This window comes from Mauremys mutica, chromosome 9 (genome assembly GCF_020497125.1).
Source record: "Mauremys mutica isolate MM-2020 ecotype Southern chromosome 9, ASM2049712v1, whole genome shotgun sequence".
Classification (NCBI taxonomy): Eukaryota; Metazoa; Chordata; order Testudines; family Geoemydidae; genus Mauremys; species Mauremys mutica.
In genome coordinates this window covers 52,776,890-52,797,985 of record NC_059080.1, presented here as the reverse complement: position 1 = coordinate 52,797,985, position 21,096 = coordinate 52,776,890, and the positions used below count along the sequence as shown (strand labels likewise).

The 21,096-nt window shown below is 42.4% G+C and overlaps 1 protein-coding gene across 1 annotated transcript; it reads left to right on the top strand.

Moving 5' to 3' along the window:
* Nucleotides 1-3,761: 3,761 nt before the first annotated feature.
* CLDN18 (claudin 18) lies at nucleotides 3,762-20,482 on the top strand. The gene is made up of 5 exons (XM_045031571.1): nucleotides 3,762-3,981; nucleotides 12,681-12,845; nucleotides 17,800-17,908; nucleotides 18,817-18,927; nucleotides 20,276-20,482. The coding sequence occupies exons 1-5, from the start codon at nucleotides 3,762-3,764 to the stop codon at nucleotides 20,451-20,453; spliced, it is 783 nt and encodes a 260-aa protein (XP_044887506.1). The 3' UTR covers nucleotides 20,454-20,482.
* Nucleotides 20,483-21,096: the final 614 nt, after the last annotated feature.

The following is a 21,096-nucleotide window of genomic DNA, read 5'->3' as shown; positions in this document are numbered from 1 at the left end:
TAATCCCTTTAATACTCTAGTGTCATGGCCAGAGCTTGGGCAGTCATCCCTACTGGTCAGAGCAGGAGTCAGTGTCAGGGGTCAAGGGTCAGAGCTGGAATTATAGTCAGTGAATCAAGCCAAGGATCACAGTCAGAGCTGTGATCAGGAGCAAGGCAGGAGGGAAGAGCTCAGGAATCAGGCAAAAAGTCAGGGTCCAATGAAGTAGTAAACTAGGAATTCACTCAGCTGCTTAGATAACTTCCTGTGCCTCCTTCTGGCTTAAATAGCGCAGCTGGACCAATAAGTAGTGACAGTCGCTCCTCCAATCAGGACACCTGTGGTCCATTGGCCATCAGCCCAGTAACTAAAAGTATACAGCCGGGAGATGAAATTTGCCTGTAGGCTTGGGTTCAAGACCCATGGATCATCCAGATTAGTTGATTTGTATGGGTATGTTTACACTGCCCACCGGATTGGCGGGTAGTGATGGATCTATAAGGGATCGATGTATCTCGTCTCGTCTAGACGCGATACATCGATCCTCGAACGTGCTCCCCGTCAACTCTGGAATTCCACCAGGGCAAGAGGCGGAAGCGGAGTTGAAGGGGGAGCGGTGGCCATCAATCCTGCACCGTGAGGATGCGAAGTAAGTCAATCTAAGTCGATCTAAGATACGTCGACTTCAGCTACGCTATTCTCGTAGCTGAAATTGCATATCTTAGATCGATTTCCCTCACCCCCCAGTGTAGACCAGGCCTTCATGTTCAATTTTTTTTTCCTTTATGTGATCTATATATCAATGGCCATTTTTACTGGATGTCCTTACTTCCTAACTGTTCAAATTATTGTGTAATTCCTTGCTAAAGCTAGGGCTGGGTGAAATTTTTCAGACAAACTTTTATGGTCAAAAATGAAGATTCAGGTTGACTGACACATTTTGCAAATGTTTGCTGAATTTGCCAGATTCTGTTGGTCTGAAACAAACAAACAAAAAATCAGAAAATTTCATTTCTCTGTTTTCTAAATGAAATGTTTCAATATTTTTATTCAAAATTACTTTTTGTTTTGACCTTTACTTTAGTTTTATAAAAAAGATAAAAAAAATAAAAAAAGAAACAAAACAATGTGTTTTGGATCAAATGAAACATTTTGTTCAACTAAAAATCCAAAGGTGGTGTACTTTTTCAGTTTGCTGAAAATTTCAAAAAAATGTTGTTTCAGATCAACTTGAAACAATTGTTTTTTTGTTCAGATACTGAACTGGCGGGTTAACAAAGGATGTCAATATTTCAGCCATAAAACCAGTGTCCTCATCTCACAAGCATTACTACCCTTACCCCATCCCCGTTTGTTGCATTCATTGTAGAAATTTAAGGCCCAGTTCTGACCTTAGCTACATGGGGACCAGCCCCTCACGTGGTGTAAACTGGTGCAATTCTAGTAAAATCAATGAAACTATGCAAGTTTACAAGAGCCGAGGGCCTTCTTGAGAAATCAGCTAGTGCACAAGAAATTCACAGGATGATTTCACTGTACTACCTGTGATTTGTGTTTGTGCTAGAGATTCAGACCGGGCCTTTTACAGGACTCTCAGCTACTATGACAGAAACTATAAAATACAGGCTAAAAAGGATTCTGTTTGCTGCCAGTCAGTCGTTGGAGGCAGAAACTAGCAACTACTTGTAATTTGAAAAGTTAGATATCTTGGATTGTACAAAAGAACAGGGCACCATTCTGTGAGCAGATGTTCCCAACCGGCATCGGTCGGACAACTGAAGCAAACCTGTGGCCTTTGTTAGAGCAAGAAGAGAAAGCCATGTGAATTGGCTCAAAGGGCAGCCTAACAGCCTTTTCAGGGAGAGTGATCTAAACAAAAGGCATAGCTGCTAGCTAATTCTTGTGGCTGTTCTACCAGGATTACATATGATTTAGTATGGCTTCAGATTATAAAATAGGCCTAGATGGACCACAATCTTCTCCCAATATTCCTGCATGTAAATCTATATATATATTGTCACTCTCAGAATGTATTGGCTCCAGTACAGCAGTGCACGTGAAGTGTTAAAAGGGATGTCTTGGGTAGTCATTATATAGGATACAGGACGATAGCCAATACATAATAACACCTCTGTAAATCACCCATCCTAGTGATAACCTCACCTCTCTTTCTGGTAGCTTTCATTCTGCTTCATAATGAGGCGATCATATTGACTATGTCTGCAGCAAAGAAAGGTATCTTGATTGGATAAAGACGGAATTTGTTTCTAGGTCAGGGTTGAAGTAAATCAGTTGGAACAGTATATTAGATCATAATAGATGAGCGTGAAGTCTGGAAGGTCCCTGTAACTCACAGCAATGCATTGGCAGAGCAGCAAGACAAATTTATATTGCTCCCCTGAGCAGAGCACTTCACCACTATGGGAAGAGATAATTAATTTCCTAATTCTCGCCTCCTCTCAGCCTTCGTAAACAACTACCAATAAAATGGCACTTTCCGAGCGGTCTGTTCTCCCCCTCAGTGCATACTCATTGAAGTTGGCAGGTGTCACGCATGTATAGTTGGGGCTGAGGTATCACAGTGATGGGCGCCTTAGAAATACGTGACTAGGTAGATAGACGGGTAGGCAACTAACCTCCCCATTTGGATCATTTCCGTATCAATTAATAGTAAAGAAGATTTGGTAACCAGGCTTTAAATAGGGGAATCCCCAGACGGTGTAAAACTGGTTCAAGGTCACACCCGCTCTTGCTGCCCAGTTACTGGGGGTTATTCCATGGGTGGTGGGCATGGCCAGGACATGCTTTGCTCTGCAGAACAGCCTCTTGGGGACTTTTTGATGCCAGCATGAGTCAAGGCAGCCCCAGTTCAGCTACTGCCTGACCTCAGCGTTGGGGATGATGGTTGAAAGATGGTTGAAACTCACTTGTGCTGTTCCCGTCAGGTGCACTGAGGACAGCTCTGGTGCCCTGGGGTATCTAGTCCATTCTGTTTTGTTCTTATTAAAACTCCTTTAGTTTTTCATGGCTGTTCTGATAAGACTTTAGCTTTTTCCTCTCTTGGTGACAGACCTTTTGAAAAACTCAAGTAAAAAACATATGGTCTGATTCTCCACCACCTTTTACCTTATGTAGACATCTGTACCTGTGCCAAGTGAATGTAGAGTGGGGATTAATTGCTACTACCAACCTGATTTGAGTGTGTCTTACTCCCATTTTGGATGGGGTAAAAGAAGGAATGAGCAGTGAGAATGAGACCCATGTTGTATGTAAAATCCTTTGGGGGATACCGTGTTGGGAAGCACTGGCACGGTATGTCTACCCAAAAATGAGGAATTCATTTGTGTCTCTAGTTCTCCCTTGATCTCTCTCAGCAGTACTGTACCAACTACACAGAATAAGTGTAGCAGACTCCAGAGTATTTAGATATGGGGAGAGGTGCAGGTGTGTTCAGGAAAGGTAAGGCACCTCATAACTTTGTTCAAAGCGGGTTGCCCTACACTTGACCAGCAGTGACTGCTTAGGTCTGGGAGAACAAGTGCTTCTAAAGGACAAAAGCTCCTATCTCTTGCCTCGCCAACCAAAAAACACATAACCCTACCCAGCGAGAGCGAAACTGGACTATCTTGCAAAAACACTTTGAGCAAACAAAGCCGCTGAACGGGCACCATCTGATAAGAGCAGCTGCATTTCTGGTGGCTCAGTCAAGAGGACTTGAGTGTTCCCGTAAGGTCTACAGCTTCATCAGCGCTAGCTCAGATCCTGGCCAAAGGGGAGACACCATGTCGACAACAATATGCCAAGTGATGGGCTTTGTTGTCTCATCTCTGGGTTTTGCTGGATGCATCGCGGCCACTGGAATAGACATGTGGAGCACACAGGACTTGTATGACAACCCAGTCACAGCTGTGTTCCAGTATCAGGGACTCTGGAGGAGCTGCGTGAGGCAGAGCTCAGGTTTCACAGAATGCCGGCCTTATTTCACCATTCTTGGGCTACCAGGTAGGGGCAAAAGATGGACCCAAGTGAACCCCTGGAGTTTTCTTGAAGGATAAATATAATACAGTTTTCACTGAATAGCAGGAGCTGATATTTTAAAGCGCTTTGTAAGGCAGGAAAAATATCTCCAAAATACTTAGCACATGAGTATAACAGCACATGTATGTTGTATTACCATAAATAATAATCTTGCATGGCAAATATTACAGAATGTTGCATATTTGTCTGGTACCTATATTATTGTCCTCAGAAGCAAATCAGCATAGCTCTGTTGATGTAAATAGAGCTACTCTGATTCAAATCAGCTGAGATTCCGGCTCTTTGGATTTAAACACATGAAATGGTGGATAAGAGCTGTTCAGTTATTTCATTTAACTGTTATTTGTTGATCATATTGATCATTTCCAGCAAGAAACCAGTGGAAACATTTTTCCCCCAAAGGAAAGAGAATATCCTGAATTTTTTTGTTGAGAAAGCTGGTGCTGAATAGTGGGCATAGAGGAATTGGAGTGCAAGAGAGTATTTTTAATGATCCTTTTTTGTACATGGAGTTTTACTGGAAGGTTGTGATTGGCTGATTGTTTTTTATTTTGGTTTTGGTTCTTCAGTCATTTTTTTTTTAATTGGGACAAACTGATCAAACTGATTTATAGCCTTTAAGGCATCTCATCTAAAGCTAACTTGGTTGGTTAGGGACAGGTGTATGAAAGTTTCTGTTAAAATACGGCATAGTCCACATCCCATTGGATTATTTGGTTACCATGTTATTTATCCTGGGGCCTGATTCTCTGCTGCTGAGCCACTTGCATAATGATTTATACCCACACAAAGTAAATACAAATTTGGTGCAAAATCATTCTGATCCAGTGGCATTTTATAGTCACTTTGCCCAGGTGTAAATGTGCAAGGCAGTAAAGAACTCGGAGCAAAGTTGTGAGAGGGGTCAGTAGCAAACTCAGGAGCATTGAAATCAGGGTACAATCCCTATAGCCATTTTGTAAACAAATATCCAGACATTTTACACCAGAGAAGTCACTTCTGCCTTTGAGCATTTGAGTAATTTACAAAGCATTAGCGTGCACTGAGGCTGGATCAACATTAAAATGAATCGGAATTACCAGTATGATTCTCCATTACTTTATGCAGTCATTTACATCTGTGCAATGTGGAATAAAAATTAATACTGTGTCACTGATTCAGTGGCATTTGACACCCATTTTTCCTTGCACAGGTGCAAATAACTGCCCAGGATGCAGAGCTGTGGCAAATGACGGCCTTTTGTGTGCATATTGACATGTGTAAAGCAGAGAACAGATCATAGTGTTTCTCACCTGTTCTGTCCATTTTGATGTCTGACATGATTCGTCTCTGAAAAGTCACCAGAGACTGTACAGTTGAAGACAAACTTTTTTGCTTTTGTGTTTGTTGCTTGATAAAGTTCCGGGCATCTCTCTAGAGATATGATTTAATAAATACACCTGTGTTCACTCTGCATTATGACTGGTAGACAATGCATTGTCCATTTTGAGAAAAAAGCATTTGAAGCTAACTGTCCTGGAGTTGCTTTTATTTTAATAAATGTCTCTAACAAATCTGTACATGACTAATTATGGTTTAAGACAGAAATATATTTTCCCTTAGCAACAGTGATGATCAGGTTTGACTGCGTTGATTTATCATTGACAAGATGCAGTTCTTAATTAGATTACTCTTTAAGTAACGTTGTAATAAGTAGAGACTGTCAGGAATTTTTTGATGAAACACTTTTTTGTAGGAAAAATGTCCATTCATTAAAACCAAAACTTTTTGCAGGAAGTGGTCAACTTTGACAGATTTCCTGTGTCTACATGTTTGAAAAAAAAGTTCTGTTTTTCAGTTTGTAATGACTTTTCATTTAGAAATTTAAACTAATTTATAGTAAAATAATGAACAAAAATTTAAAGGGTTAAAATCAAAATGAAACATTTGGAAATTAATAAAATTAAATATTTTGATTGACTTGATCTGACTTTTTGGGATTTTTGGTTTGTGAAAGTTTTGAGATTTTTGACTTTTCATCCCAATTCAAGATGGGAATCATTTTTCAAAATTTCAAAAATTTTTGCAAGATGGAAAACTTTCCCACCCATCTCTAGGAATAAGAAAATATATTTAACAGTCACAGAAAGGTCATATTGCAAAAACAGGTCTGATCAGTATTATTTTCCATAGTGCATTGCTGAAATGTAAAGTTGGAATGACCTGGCTTTAAATTTTTTTTAAAGGTCATAGAAATCATAGAATCATAGAACTGGAAGGGATCTCAAGAGGTCATCTAGTCCAGTCCCCTGCACTCAAGGCAGGACTAAGTATTATCTAGAACATCCCTACAGGTGTTTGTCCAACTTACTCTTAAAAATCCCCAAATGATATCCATATTCTGGTAATTTTAATTGGTAGTAGGGTTCCATTTTCATTTCTGTTCTGATAAAATTGCATTTGTCCTTATTGAATTTCATCCTATTTACTTCAGACCATTTCTCCAGTTTGTCCAGATCATTTTGAATTTTAATCCTATGCTCCAAAGCACTTGCAACACCTCCCATCTTGGTATCGTCCACAAACTTTGTACTCTCTATGCCATTATCTAAATCATTGATGAAGATATTGAACAGAACCAGACCCTGAACCGATCCCTGTGGGACCCCACTCGTTATGCCCTTCCAGCATGACTGTGAACCACTGATAACTACTCTCTGGGAATGATATTCCAACCAGTCATGCACCCACCTTCTTGTAGCTCCATCTAGATTGTATTTCCCTAGTTTGTTTATAAGACAGTCATGCGAGACAATATGAAAAGTCTTACTAAAGTCAAGATATACCACATGTACTGCTTCCCCCACTATCCACAAGGCTTGTTACCATGTAAAGAAAGCTATAAGGTTGGTTTGACATGATTTGTTCTTGACAAATCCATGCTGACTGTTATTTATCATCTTATTTCTTCGAGGTATTTGCAAATTGATTGCTTAATTATTTGCTCCATTATCTTTCCGGGTACAGACGTTAAGCTGACTGGTCTGTAATTCCCCGGGTTGTACTTATTTCCCTTTTTATAGATTGGCACTATATTTGCCCTTTTCCAGTCTTCTGGAATGTCTCCTGTCTTCCATGACTTTTCAAGGATAATTGCTAACGGCTCAGATATCTCCTCAGTCAGCTTCTTGAGTATTCTAGGATGCATTTCATCAGGCCCTGGTGATTTGAAGACATCTAACTTGTCTAAGTAATTTTTGACTTGTTCTTCCCCTGTTTTAGAGTCAGATCCTATCTCATTTTCACTGGCATTCACTATATTAGACATCCAATGGCCACCAACCTTCTTGGTGAAAACCGAAACAAAGAAGTCATTAAGCACCTCTGCCATTTCCACATTTTCTGTTATTGTCTTTCCCCCCTCATTGAGTAACAGGCCTACTCTGTCCTTGGTCTTCCTCTTGCTTCTAATGTATTTGTAGAATGTTTTCTTGTTTCCTTTAATGTCCCTAGTTTGTTTAATCTTGTTTTGTGCCTTGGCTTTTCTAATTTTGTCCCTACATACTTGTGTTATTTGTTTATATTCATCCTTTGTATTTTGACCAAGTTTCCATTTTTTGTAGGACTCTTTTTTGAGTATTAGAACATTGAAGATCTCCTGGTTAAGCCAGGCTGGTCTCTTGCCATACTTTCTATCTTTCCTATGCAGTGAGATAGTTTGCTTTTGTGTCCTTAATAATGTCTCTTTGAAAAACTGCCAACTGTTTTCAATTGTTTTCCCCCTTAGACTTGCTTCCCATGGGATTTTACCTACTAACTCCCTGAGTTTGCTAAAGTCTGCCTTCTTGAAATCCATTGTCTTTATTGTGCTGTTCTCCCTCCTACCATTCCTTAGAATCATGAACTCTACCATTTCACGATCACTTTCACCCAAGTTGCCTTCCACTTTCAAATTCTCAACCAGCTCCTCCCTATTTGTCAAAATCAAATCTAGAACAGCCTCCCCCCTAGTAGCTTTCTCCACCTTCTGAAATAAAAATGTGTCTCCAATACATTCCAAGAACTTGTTGGATAATCTGTGCCCTGCTGTGTTATTTTCCCAACAGATGTCTGGGTAGTTCCATTCCATAGCTCTGTTGCAGTCACATAGACAATGGTCACTCTCAGTAGCACTATGCTGATTTACACCAGCTGGGGATCTGGCCCATCATGTGTTCTCTAACACACTCCATTTCAAAAGACAAGGGACTTGATCCACAAAGAGGCCATAGGCTGAGCTGAGGAGGAAATGCTAAGGAGAGTGGAGGAGCCTAAGCTCCACCCTTCAAAGGGATTTATGCCAGAAGGAGGTGAATGGAAGGACTACAGTTGTGCCTGGCCACTATATGGGATAGAAGAGAATGAGGTATCTTGTTCTCTCTCCCACATACCTTCCAAACCCATGTGGGGTGGGATATAACTTAGTGCATAATAATTCATTTTTTCTTCTGTTGGCATGAACAATGTATTTGAAAAACTCATGATGTCAGTCATCCCCTAGCAAAGCAATGTCCCTGCCTGCCTGGTCTTCTGCAGCTCAGCTACTCAGGGACAGAGCTCTACTGCTGTTTTTAAAATAAAGGGCTTACCACCTCAAGGGAGTCAATTCCTTAACTCTAGCCTCAATCCTCCAGTCTATGCTGGACTTCACTGAGAGATTTTTTTCTCCACAATGATTGCAGGGTTGGAACTAAAGCATTTTGAAAGAGAGCGAGATCCATGGCTGTACTCTGGCTGCTTCACACCATATCAGAGGCACACAAAGCAACTGGAATGTACCAGTTTATCTGATCCAGAACGTGCTAGTGATGTCTGAGAATCAGAGCACCCCTCCTATCATCTTACTTGCACCCAAATATTGTAACCTTGTATAGGACATTTGTAGGAAGTAAAAGGGTGTCTCAGGGGAGAGCTTATCACTCCCTGAGAGGAAACCAGAGCTATAGATTCTATTCAATAGTGGCTTACTCACAGCTATGGAGTATTAATTTCACCGGTTGTCACTCAGCCAGCAGCACACACCTTGCTTGGTGATATCACAGGCTATTTCTACTCTCACTGAAACCAAAGTGGATGAAATGAAACTTCAGCCTTTGTAAAGAAAAATGAGTAAAGGAACATTGTGCTTTTCTTCTCACTGCTTCCTCCTGCTCTGCACCAAATGTTTCGTGAACACCCTTTGGGTCTGATAACACTTATCCATCAGCCTCTTGATTTCTGATGAATAATAATGAAATAACACCTCTGTGCTAATGAGTGGGAGGCTGAAAATACCTGGTTTGTTAACACTTGTTATCAGCTGATAAGGACATACTTGATGATCAGAATGAGTCATAGCAGTAATAACCTGGGATTGTCACTACAGCTCAATCCCACTGAAAGCCATGGTTATTTCAGGTTGGGTCTCTCCATGCATTCAGTGCTGCTTGTCATGTTCATCTGTAGGTGAGTTACTGCACCAAGCTGATAAAGCTATTAGTTCTACCCAAACATGAGGTAACCCACCTAATGCCAGGGAGATCTGATGTTCTTCTACATGGTCCCCTGACCACCTCCCCATCTAACATGGATCAGGGGGGTAGGGCAAGGCTAGCGGAATTGCAAATATTTCCCTTTCACTCCTGTCCAACTTGTTCTTCAATGTAATTTTTCTAAGGTAGCTATGTCAGGTATTCTGTGATTGTGGGACAAGAAGTTGTCCTGGTGGTATCAAATGTGAAAAGAATAATTGAAAAAAGGCTACCTCAAAACTCTCAGAAACACGCTTTAAAAACGTTCAAATCACCAGAGAATGGCACTGAAGAGAGTGTCCTCTGTACTATCGCTTCACCTCTGTGCAATGCCATATAGTTCACTTCTGGCTCTTTTCCATACAGTACCTTCTCCCTCACTGTCAGCTCATATACACCATCAGTCGATGGTCATTCAGGTCAATAGGAGTCTTTACCACATCCAGCACCAGCTAGGGTGACCAGACAGCAAAAGTAAAAAATTGGCATGGGGATGGGGGGTAATAGGAGCCTATATAAGAAAAGACCCCAAAATTGGGACAATCCCTATAAAATCGGGACATTTGGTCACCCTAGCACCAGCTAGTAGCAGCCCACAAGGAGCAGCACATGAGCTGGGAACATCCAGAACACAGTATCCCTCCAGCCACTCCCCCTTCCTTCACTAGGCTCACTCTGTGTGCTGAGCCTAGGACATGGAGTGGTGTAGAAGACGCTTATTCCAGCTCTGTGCCAGATGAGAATACCTGCATACCAAGAGAATTCCCAGCTGATGAGGACTCTCATCCTCTTGGTCATGTAGATACCCTTGTTCTTGCAGAAACACAGGTATTCATACCCATAACAGCATTGACATAAATAGAACTCAGTCATTGGAATGTTCATGGAATGAAAAAAAGAGGCACAAATGTACCAAAATCAAATCACAAATGGTACTTTACAAACATATTTGTGACTGCATCCTCCCATTATTTGACCATCTCTGTTACTCTGACACCTTCTCATCTCTCATGGGGTCTTTAACAACTGGTATGGACACTGGCACAGACATTATTGCCAAGAAATGTCTGCAGCCAAGTGTTAAATTGTGGATGAGATGAAATAGATGCCATTTCATTAGAAAGACTTCTTGATATTCAAAAATCATACCCTTTTTTTCTCTGCTTGATAGAGAGGCAGCTTGAGGGATGTTAAGAGGTGTTGCTATAGATGATTCACAATATGTTGGGTTACAGTTTGGAACCAATGTACAGTAGCTTTGTATGAGAGCATGTGTCAAGTCTTCAATCTGCTTTTCAAAATTTGTTTGCTCAGTTGAAGCCTTCTGTAAAAAGGGGTTGTTTGTGGGATTTCTCAGCATTGGCATAACTTTCTGAATAAATCACAAGCTGCTACTCTTTGCTCACACGCGCACTTGCCATGAGCAACATCTTGTACCAACCAAATCTGCTTATCTCATTGCCAGCTAGTGAAATAAACATGGCACACTCCTTTGGCTTATTGTAAGAAAACACCAAAGAGAATAAAGCCACCACGAGGTGGCCATATTTCTTTTTATTGCATTTTTAAAAATTGTTATGCCTGGTTAATCCTTAGCTTTGTCTCTGGATCTCCAACAATGGAGCAAGTCCAATACCTGAAAGACAGTGGACCTGATTGTCCCCCAGGCCCTGCACCTTGTGTTGCCATTCACACCCATGAAAAGTGAGTGTGAAATCCTAACTTCCTGATTTTAGTCATACTTTGCACTAGCCTTGCACAGCTGTAAATAGAGACACTAAATCAGTGGTGGGCAACCTGCGGCCCACGGGCCGCACGCAGCCCATCAGGCTAATCTGCTGGTGGGCCACCAGACAGTTTGTTTACATTTGCACAGCCACCCGCAGCTCCCAGTGGCTGCAGTTCACCGTTCTCAGCCAATAGGAGCTGTGGGAAGCGGCGCTTAAAATCTTGAAATCTGTCGGCCATGGGCTCCACTTCCGCAAGCCATTCATAATCTGCCCCATGCTGTCGCACAATTTGTTTCAATTTCCACCTGTTTGAATTTAATTGAATATATAAAATAAAGTACATTTCAAAACAAAACATCGTTTCAAAATGAAATATCACAACTTTCTGTTCCCAAAATGTTCAACATTTTTGTAACTGTGTTCCAATTTTTTTAAAGTAAAATTTCACCAAAATCAATAAATTTTCATGAAAAATGTTGGTTTTGTCAAAAATGGCATTTTCTTATGGAAAACTGTTTTGACAAAAAAAAATTCCAACCGACTACTAACATCGTTTGAAAAGAGGGAACCCTGTAAATGGTAAAGATAAAGATGCAGATTTGCAAAGGTATTTAGGTGCTCAAAGATGCTGACAGGCCCTTATCTGCCTCATTGGTGTCTAAACACCATAGAAATCTGGCCCAAATTCCATTTAGAGCTAACTGGACCATTTGTCATGTATCTATGGGCCAATCTCATTCTTCCCTTGCTTCTCACAGTGTGGGACAGGAAGCTCACTCCTATGTGGAAGCTCACCTAGAAGGTCAACATGCCAGGTTCAGAGTATGCTCAATGGAAATAGTTCATGGGGGTATAGATTTAACATCTTTCTTCTGCATATGAAAGGGCAGCCTCCAGTGCTACTCAAGAAATGATTGTTTCCCCTCACCCCAGAAAAATGCTTTCATTTTCATAAATATTTTTCTTTGAAAATGTAAAGATTTTTCTGAAAAAAAATAAAAAACCCAGAGCTGAAAATATTTCAGTTTTTGGCAACTGAAAAGCTTAACATTTAAAACAAAAAGTGTTCAGTTTTTTTGGCTGCTAAAAGCAAAACAAAAAATGTTGGGTTTTGGTTTATCGATGAAAACCTAAAATGGTTTGACAAAAACAGAATTTTGGGGGTGAAAATTTTCATTTTTGTTGAAAAGCCATGTGCCTTTGAAAAAAAAAATATTTGATGGAAAATGTCTGTACAGCTCCATCAGCTTCATCATGGCTCTCAGCTCTTCTCTGAGAATTCATGTGGTTGGAACAGCAATGCCTGCTGTGGGCCATGTTGGCTGTCCCCAGCCTTCCAGCCGCAGCCTGGACTATACCCCCATGTTATGTAGTCAAATGTTTTTTTCCTTGACTTGTTTTGCAGCAATGTTCCAGGCTGTGAGAGCACTAATGATCGTGGGCATCGTCCTGGGTGCCATTGGCCTCCTTGTGTCCATTTTCGCCCTGAAATGCATTCGGATTGGCAATATGGAGGACTCTGCAAAAGCCAACATGACTCTGACCTCCGGCATCATGTTTATTGTGGCTGGTAAGTCATTGTGCTCTACACAATTTTTTCTATTATGTGCAAAGCTCAGCCAGCAGCTGAATTTAAGATTGAGGAAGTCTTTGTAACACAAAAAAGCAAAAGGACAAATACAGTCAAGATGCACAGGGAATGAATGTTTCAGAATTGAAAACTGCAGTGCTACCAACTCTGGCAACATTTCTGGTGTTTTTATTAAGGCCTCAGCTCCTAGAGTTATGTAAATATATGAGAACCTCAGTTTTCATTTAATAAAAAAGTAAGTTTCTAGCCTTCATGGAGATGGAAAACAGCATGAAAATGTGAACCCTAAAAGCTCAAAAACCAGACAAATAAAAACAGCCCAGAAATTACTTTTAAAATTTCATGATTTTTAAGACAGTTTCATGATTTTTGAATACTTGGGATTGCCAATAAAATCCAGTCATGCTTGTCTTCCTCATGTGGGCAATCCCAGAGGTTCTAGTAACATGACTTGCATGAATAAATAAGCAGAATTTACCTCTGTATTTGCACTAAGCAACCAACCGTGAAAGTGGTGATGCCTAAGGGAATTCCTTCATCACAGATTTACCCACAATCCAGTGCAAGTGAGTAAAGAAATTGAGTCCATAGTCTCACTGAAGCATCATTCTGGAATGATTCAGCAGGATTGTTGTAAGAAAGACACGAGAAGTAATTCTTCCAGTTTACTCCACGCTGATAAGGCCTCAGCTGGAGTACTGTGTCCAGTTCTGGTGCCATATTTCAGGAAAGATGCAGACAAATTGGAGAAACTCCAGAGAGGAGCAACAAAAATGATTAAAGGTCTAGAAAACATGACCTATGAGGGAAGATTGAAAAAACTGGGTTAGTTTAGTTTGGAAAAGAGAAGACTGAGAAGGGGCATGATAACAGTTTTCAAGTACATACAAGGACGAGGGAAAAAAAATATCTTTAACCTCTGAGGATAGGACAAGAAGCAATGGGGTTAAACTGCAGCAAGTCCAATTTAGGTTGGACATTAGGAAAAACTTCTTAACTGTCAGGGTAGTTAAACACTGAAACAAATTGCCCGGGAAGGTTGTAGAATCTCTGTTACTAGAGGTTTTTAAGAACAGGTTAGACAAAAACCTGTCAGGAACATAGGCGGCAGGTTCGTATAATTTTTGGTGGGGCCCAAAATGGTGGTTCCTCCCCCCCCCGCTCTCACCCTGTAAACTGATATAAAATGAAGCTACAATGCGTCAGCACCACAAGATTACAAGGGTCAATTAAAAGTGGAAAGTCAGAAGCAGCACTTGCCTATTAATACCTAATATACGGTATTAAATTTTGTTGCACCTGTTGTGACAAAGTGGGAATGTTCTTAATGTTTTCTCTGAATACTGTGTGGGTGCCTCAGTTTCCCCTGCAAAGTGCCAACTGACGGTGTTGGGGACAAAGAGATCAGGTGGCCTCCTTGTCCGGAAGAGACACGAAGGCCAGATGAGGGAGTGTCAGTTTGGAGCTGGCTGGGGAAATCGGGAGAGGCCCAGAACTTGGGTCTGGGCTCCCCACCCCCCAAGATGGACCTGACTGAGGGGTCCTGTTTTCTGTACTTACAAGCTCTGTTTTAGACTGTATCCCTGTCATCTAATAAACCTTCTGTTTTACTGTCTGGCTGAGAGTCACATCTGACTGCGGAGTTGGGGTGCAGGGACCTCTGGTTGCCCCAGGACCTGCCTGGGCAGACTCGCTGCGGAAAGTGCACAGTGTGGAAGGGCATGCTGAATGCTCCGAGGTCAGACCCAGGAAGGTGTAAGCTTCTTGCCCTGGAGACAGTATGCTCAGAGAGGAGGCTCCCCCAGAGTCCTGACTGGCTTTGTATGGAGTTGTTCCAAAGCATCCCAGCATCCCCTTCCACACCATGCGCTTCCCGGAAGTCTGCACAGGCACTGACAGTCCCTCCTCTGGCCTTTGTCTCTTTTCCAAGCATTAGGAGGCCACCTGATCTCTTTGTTCTCCAACACCTTCAGTTGGCACCTTGCAGGAGAGTGGCCCAGACCATCAGTTGCCTGGAGACAGGGTATCGGCCATTCTCTGTGCAGACAGCATCACACTGGTCCTCTAGGGCTTTACAACAATCACACCCCCTTATCCCACCATCTAGAGCCTTAAGAAATGCATTGGGGAAACTGAGGCACACAGACAGTATTCAGAGAAAACACCTGTATACGACCAGTTACATACTTTGAAGGGTGTAAAATAAGCAAATATTGTGCTAAATACAATGATGCTCCAAACTGACCACCAAATTTAAGTTGCATGTTTTTCCCCTCAGGTGAGGGTTCTGGGGTGGGGCTGGGGATGAGGGGTTCACAGTGCAGGAGCGTGCTCAGTGCTGGGGGTGCAGGCTTTGGGGTGAGGCAGGGCTGAGGATGAGGAACTTGGGGTGCAGACAGGCTGCCCCAGGGCTAGGGCCAGAGAGGACTCCCCATCACCACCACAGGCAGCAGCAAGCTCCAGGGGAGGGACCCCTCCTGCCCCCCACGGCACACACACTCTGCACATGCTCCTAGAGCCCCTCTCAGGTCCAGAAAGCTCACTCCCCTCCCCTATGATGGGTACTGGGGGGGGGCACAGGTGGCCTTCCATGTTGCTGCCCCTCACCATAACTTCACTGTGGATGGGGCTGCCCCTTGCCCAGCATGGGGCAGAAGTGGGGTAGGCAGGGTGGTGGCTGGCTATGGGACGGGGGAGCAGGGTGTCATAAAATTCACCCAAGCCCCAGCTGCTCAGGTCTAGGAAGCCTCCCTCTCCCATCCCTCCTGTGGCGGGTGGGTTGGTGGGTGCTGGGGGAGGGGGCATTGCCTTCACATGTGGCTTCCTGCCTCCCCTGTGCAGCCTGCTGTGCCTCACTGGGGGTAGGAGTAGGGGCTGGGACTGGGGCTGGGGGGGAATCATAGGGTCAAACACTCAAACCTAATAAAAAATCATAGGGTCAAACACTCATGGAAGCCCCAGCAGCTGCTAAGGTGAATGATGTCTGTCTCCTGGCCCGTTTGTGTCTCCTCCAAGTAGGGGCAGGAGAGGGGAGGCCCCCTCCACTCCCCTCCCACTTCTGAGTGCTTCAGCAGTGGTTAGCATTCCTCTTATGCTAATGCTGCAGCCCTTAGGCTATGGCAGCAGCAGCAAAGGAGAGAGAGACGCGCTGTGCGCTCTCTTTACATTCAGGCAGGGAAGCTCCGGGGAGGGGGAAAAATCTAGCTCCAAATATTGGTGGAGCAGAGCCCCTGATTATGAATATTCCTGGGGCTTTAGCTCTAAGAGCCCATATAAGTTGGCGCCCATGGTCAGGAATGGTCTAGATTTTACTTAGTCCTGCCTTGAATGCAGAGGATGGGACTAGATGACCTATTGAGGTCCCTTCCAGGCCTTCACTTCTATCATTCTATGAAGGCCTGATTTCTGCAATGCTTACTCAGGTTGAGCACTTACTCAGGCAGGTTGTCCCAGTGACCTCAAACAAAACAGTTCAAGCTTGTACAATATACACTGTTTGGATGAAAGAAAGGGCTTCATATAATGTGGCTTCATTTTTGCATTTAAAATATATATAATTTTAGCCCCTGACTTCACAGGGAGCAGAGTTAGGCCAACAGTGAAAGTCTGTGCAAATCCCACCCATATATTCTACATTTATGAAATCACTGAAAGACAATGACTGGAAGAGTTATCTATCTAAAATACAGGCAAGACCCCAGCTACCATGTGGCATATTAGAGCTGGCGAGCAAAGTCGAAAGGAAGGATTGTCCAATAGTTAGATCTAGCCTAGCCTTCAGGAGATCTGGCTTTGATTCCTTGCTGTGCTATAGACTTGCTGTGTGACCTCAAGTAACTCTCTGTAAAATGGGGATTCTCGCACTTCCCAAAGTCACCAGGCGCTGGGAGGATAAATGCCTTAAAGACTGTGACGTGCCCAGATACTAGGATAATGGGAGTAATTTGATACCTAAGATGGAAACATCACTGATTTCTGTGGTCCTGGCTCCTCAGCTGGATAAAGGATAGGTGGGGCTTTTGGAAGGTGTCAGAGTCAGTGTTGCTGGTTGGCAAGCAGGGAACTTTTGAGGACTTTGGTAATGTGATGGGTTTGAGTTTTTTCCTTCCTGTTTTGGGATATCTGTGACTTCAAATTTGCAAGAGGGATGTTTGGATTCCGCATTACCAACCCCAGAAAACTTTCATAGCTGCTATTTGTGCCCTTTTCCAATATCCCAATGATTGTGAAATTATTTTTTCCCCATGAAAAATTTTAATGACAATGAAAATTCTTTCTTTGAAGTTTTTCATTGAAAAACCGAAATCTCAAAAACAGAAAAAAAAGGTGGTTTTCAGCAATCAGAATTTACGTGTCTCAAAATGGTTTTCCATTGAGAAAAGGTTGAACAGAAAAAATTTACCAGCTCTACTAGAGAAGGTTTTTTGGGGTAGGGGAAGGAAGGGCCGGGTTGTAACGAATGCTTTGATTCTGGAACACTCCATTATGGAACAATTTACATGGAAATCTGACATTTCTTAGTCTCAATGGTCAGGGCTGGCTCTACTGTTTTTGACGCCCCAAGCAGCGGGCCGAATTGCCACCACTGACGGCGGAGGCAGTCCGTGTGCCGTTAGGGCGGCACACGCGTTTCCGCGGCAGCTTCTGTCTTCGGCCGGAAAACAGAAGTTGTGCCGCCGCGGACAGCTGAACATAGAAGCTGCCGCCGAATTGCTGCCACTGCGGAAACACACATGCCACCCTAACGGCACATGGACTGCCCCCACCGTCCGCAGCGGCAATTCGGCGCACTGCTTGGGGGCAAAAACACACAGACTGCAATCGGAGTGGTAGGTAGCACTTTACTCCCATTTTTTCAGAGATCTGAATGACTCCCTGACATATAAGGCAGTGGAGAATCTTGCTCCCAGTCCCATATTCTCTCTGTTCCCAGGTCTATGTGCTATTGCCGGAGTGTCCGTATTTGCCAACATGCTGGTCACAAACTTCTGGATGTCAACAGCCAATATGTACCAAGGATCGATGCAGACCATCCAGACAAGGTAACCTTCTCCTCTTGTGAAGAGCAGTCAGTGTGAGATCGATATAGCTCAGGAGCAGAACGGTAGCATTGGCATGTGGTTGCCACAGCTGCCCAGAATCAACAAGCATGTAGTGATGGTATCTAGTCTGTGTTTTCAGATCAGTTCTGATGCTATGGCTAGATGGATTTATCAGGCCAGATCTTTAGCTGTGATGAGTGCACAGTGTAGCTTTAAACCACCCTTGGGGTCCCCTGATATCAGGTCTACTCTATCCAAAGCCAGTTCCCCAAGCACATACTCAACCTTCTGTAACTTGTACTAGCTGCTAATGGTCCCCAGAGGCTATTACAGCAGCTGGGGACAGGGCTGCCCAGTAATGTCATTTTTCTAGCATGTCTGTAGGGAAGGGGGTATGATGTAGAACTAACTATAGTGGTGATAGGCTACTTGATTATTCCCCTGCATGGGGTGGGATTGGGGAGGGGTGGAGGTCCTCCTGTGACTGGTTAATCCTGCTTTAAGATCTGATCGAAAGCCCAGTGTAGTTAATGGTAGTCTGTCAATTGCCTTAGTGGGCACTTTGAAGACTGAAATGAATGAACAAGCAACCAAAACAATGTAGCTAAGTGATGTCCATGTTCATGTAGCCAAACCAGAGGAGGAGGGAGAACGCATCCGTCCCCTCTACAATATGGACGACACTTGTGCAGCTGGGGTGGGATATAGTCACTCTCATTCCTGTTGGGACAGAGGGAAATCTGAAGGTAAAAACTATGAAAGACCTCTGCTAAGAGAGACCAACATGGTAGAAGAGAGGTCCTGCTCCAGGAGAGAATTCTGTATCTTAAATACACTTCAAAACAAATTGCATGGAGAGTTCTTGCACCCCCACAGCATTATGGGCCCTTTGTCTTTTTATTTTGTAGGTATACCTTTGGTTCAGCCTTGTTCGTCGGCTGGGTTGCTGGGGGCTTGTCCCTGGTAGGAGGTGTTATGATGTGCATTGCCTGCAGGGGACTGGTACCAGAAGAAACCAAGTAAGTCCCTATGCTTCTAAATTGGAAGCGTTGCTGGTAATGAAATAGTGTTTGATCGTGCACTAGGAAGTGATGGACACTCTTCTGCGGGGTTCATTAGTTTATGGCACATCACAGATCTTTAGCTTAGATTACCTTGGCAAGCACTGGATGTGAAAAACTTATATAGCCCATGGACCAGGTGCACAGTAGCTGCACTCATATGACACACCCAGGTTATGAAGAATATAATGATTAGAGCTTGGCAATTTTTTTTCAGAGAATAGTAATTTGACTGAAAAATGTATTTTGGGGGGCAAACTATAGGCAAATTCAGGCTGAATTTTGGCATAGTTTGGCCAAAAGTTTTTTGGGGTTTTTTAAGTAAAAATATTTCTTTTTGATTTTTTTGTTTTGAAAGTTTTTGTTTCATCTTGAAATGTGGCCACATTTTTAAATAAACAAAAACAAACAACAGTGAAAAACAACCAGAAAGAACCCAAATGAGAAACCAAAAAGCATTCATAATGGGTTCACAAAAATTAATTTTCTCAAGTTTTTCAATTCAGGATTTTTCATTTTGGCCCTGGAACTCAAATTATTTTGCGCTCAATTATTTGCTCAGCTGTAATCATGATATCTGTGGGCCCCCTAAGAATACAGACTACTTACTTGTATAGTGTTATTTACTTACATGAGTCACATGATATTGTTTCTCTTCCCTGACTGGGTGATATATATGTCAACAAGGGATGAATTGCGATTTTTACAATCAAACATACAATTCAAAATGTGCACTATGTTGGTTAGCTAACTTTGTTACATAAATTACAGCATGAGTTGCAAATTGTGTAACTTGTCATAGAACCTCTGAAGCCAAAGGAGCTAGGACAATTTACACCAGATGCAAATCTGCCCCTGTATGTTTCATTGTTATATTTTCAGTCTGCAATTCAAACAATCTGCAGGCCAGGAATTATTCATGGAAGAAACTGATGAAGCATTTCAAATAGGGTGACCAGACAGCAAGTGTGAAAAATTGGGACAGGGGGTGGGGGGGTAATAAGATCCTATATAAGAAAAAGATGCAAAAATCAGGACTGTCCCTATAAAATCGAGAAATCTGGTTACCCTAATTTCAAATAACAAATTTAAAGGAGAGAATTTTGAAATCTGTTTGTGGACATTTGGCACTCATTTTTGTCAGGGCCTCCAAGTGTTACTATAATACAAATAATAGGAATTAATAGAGTGCTTAATCAGTTGCATTAAATCCAGGAACTCTCAGGAATAAAGTTCATAGCGAAGTGGATATTGGAGGTTGTCACAGAGTCTGCATTGCTGACATTGTATTTTATTTCTCTTTCAGTTACAAGGCAGTGTCCTACAATGCATCAGGACGGAATATCTCCTACAAGACTACGCCATATAAGGCTGGTACTGGCTACGAATCTGAAGCCAAAAGTAAAAAAATCTCAACATACGATGACACTGCTCGTAGCGATGACGGGAAACGCTCATACCCTTCTAAATATGACTATGTCTAGAAGCCCTTCAGGGGTCAAAGATACACTATCATTCTATAACACTTTGCAGTCCAAAAACAAACAAGAAAGAGTGCTCAAACAAGAGGCACATAGGCCTGTCTGTGAAAGGTTCACTCTTTCTTATTTTGTTTGGTTTACTGTGGTGAGGTGTGGGGCATTTTCATTGGTTGTTACTGTGACCTTGATTTGACTTTGTACTGGTGTCCCCAGTATGATGAGGTCCATAAAAAAAGCAGTGTGTTCTTCTAGTTGTTCTCATCCTTAAAAGAGATGGTTAGTATTTCAAATACAGCTTATGAAACCAAAAACATGGTTCTCCCATGCACCATTTTCTGTTTCTTTTAATTGGTTTACATTTCGATTTAATAACAGAACACAGCTGGAGTTTGCAATCCCATGTAAATCAATCATGATCACGTTTGTGTTTGTGACTAAAAACTAAATAGCACTGAGAGCAGGCATGAAAGGCCTTTGAAAGTCAGATTGCTAAACCCAAATGTCTGTGCTGACTAGTAACAAAAGGCAATTGTCTCCAGAAATGCAGGTGGCTGATCTTAATTACAGAACAGTATGTAAAAACAGCACCACATCACTACATTCCCCATCTCCCCATTCAATTTCACGCAAGGTATAGAGAGTTGTC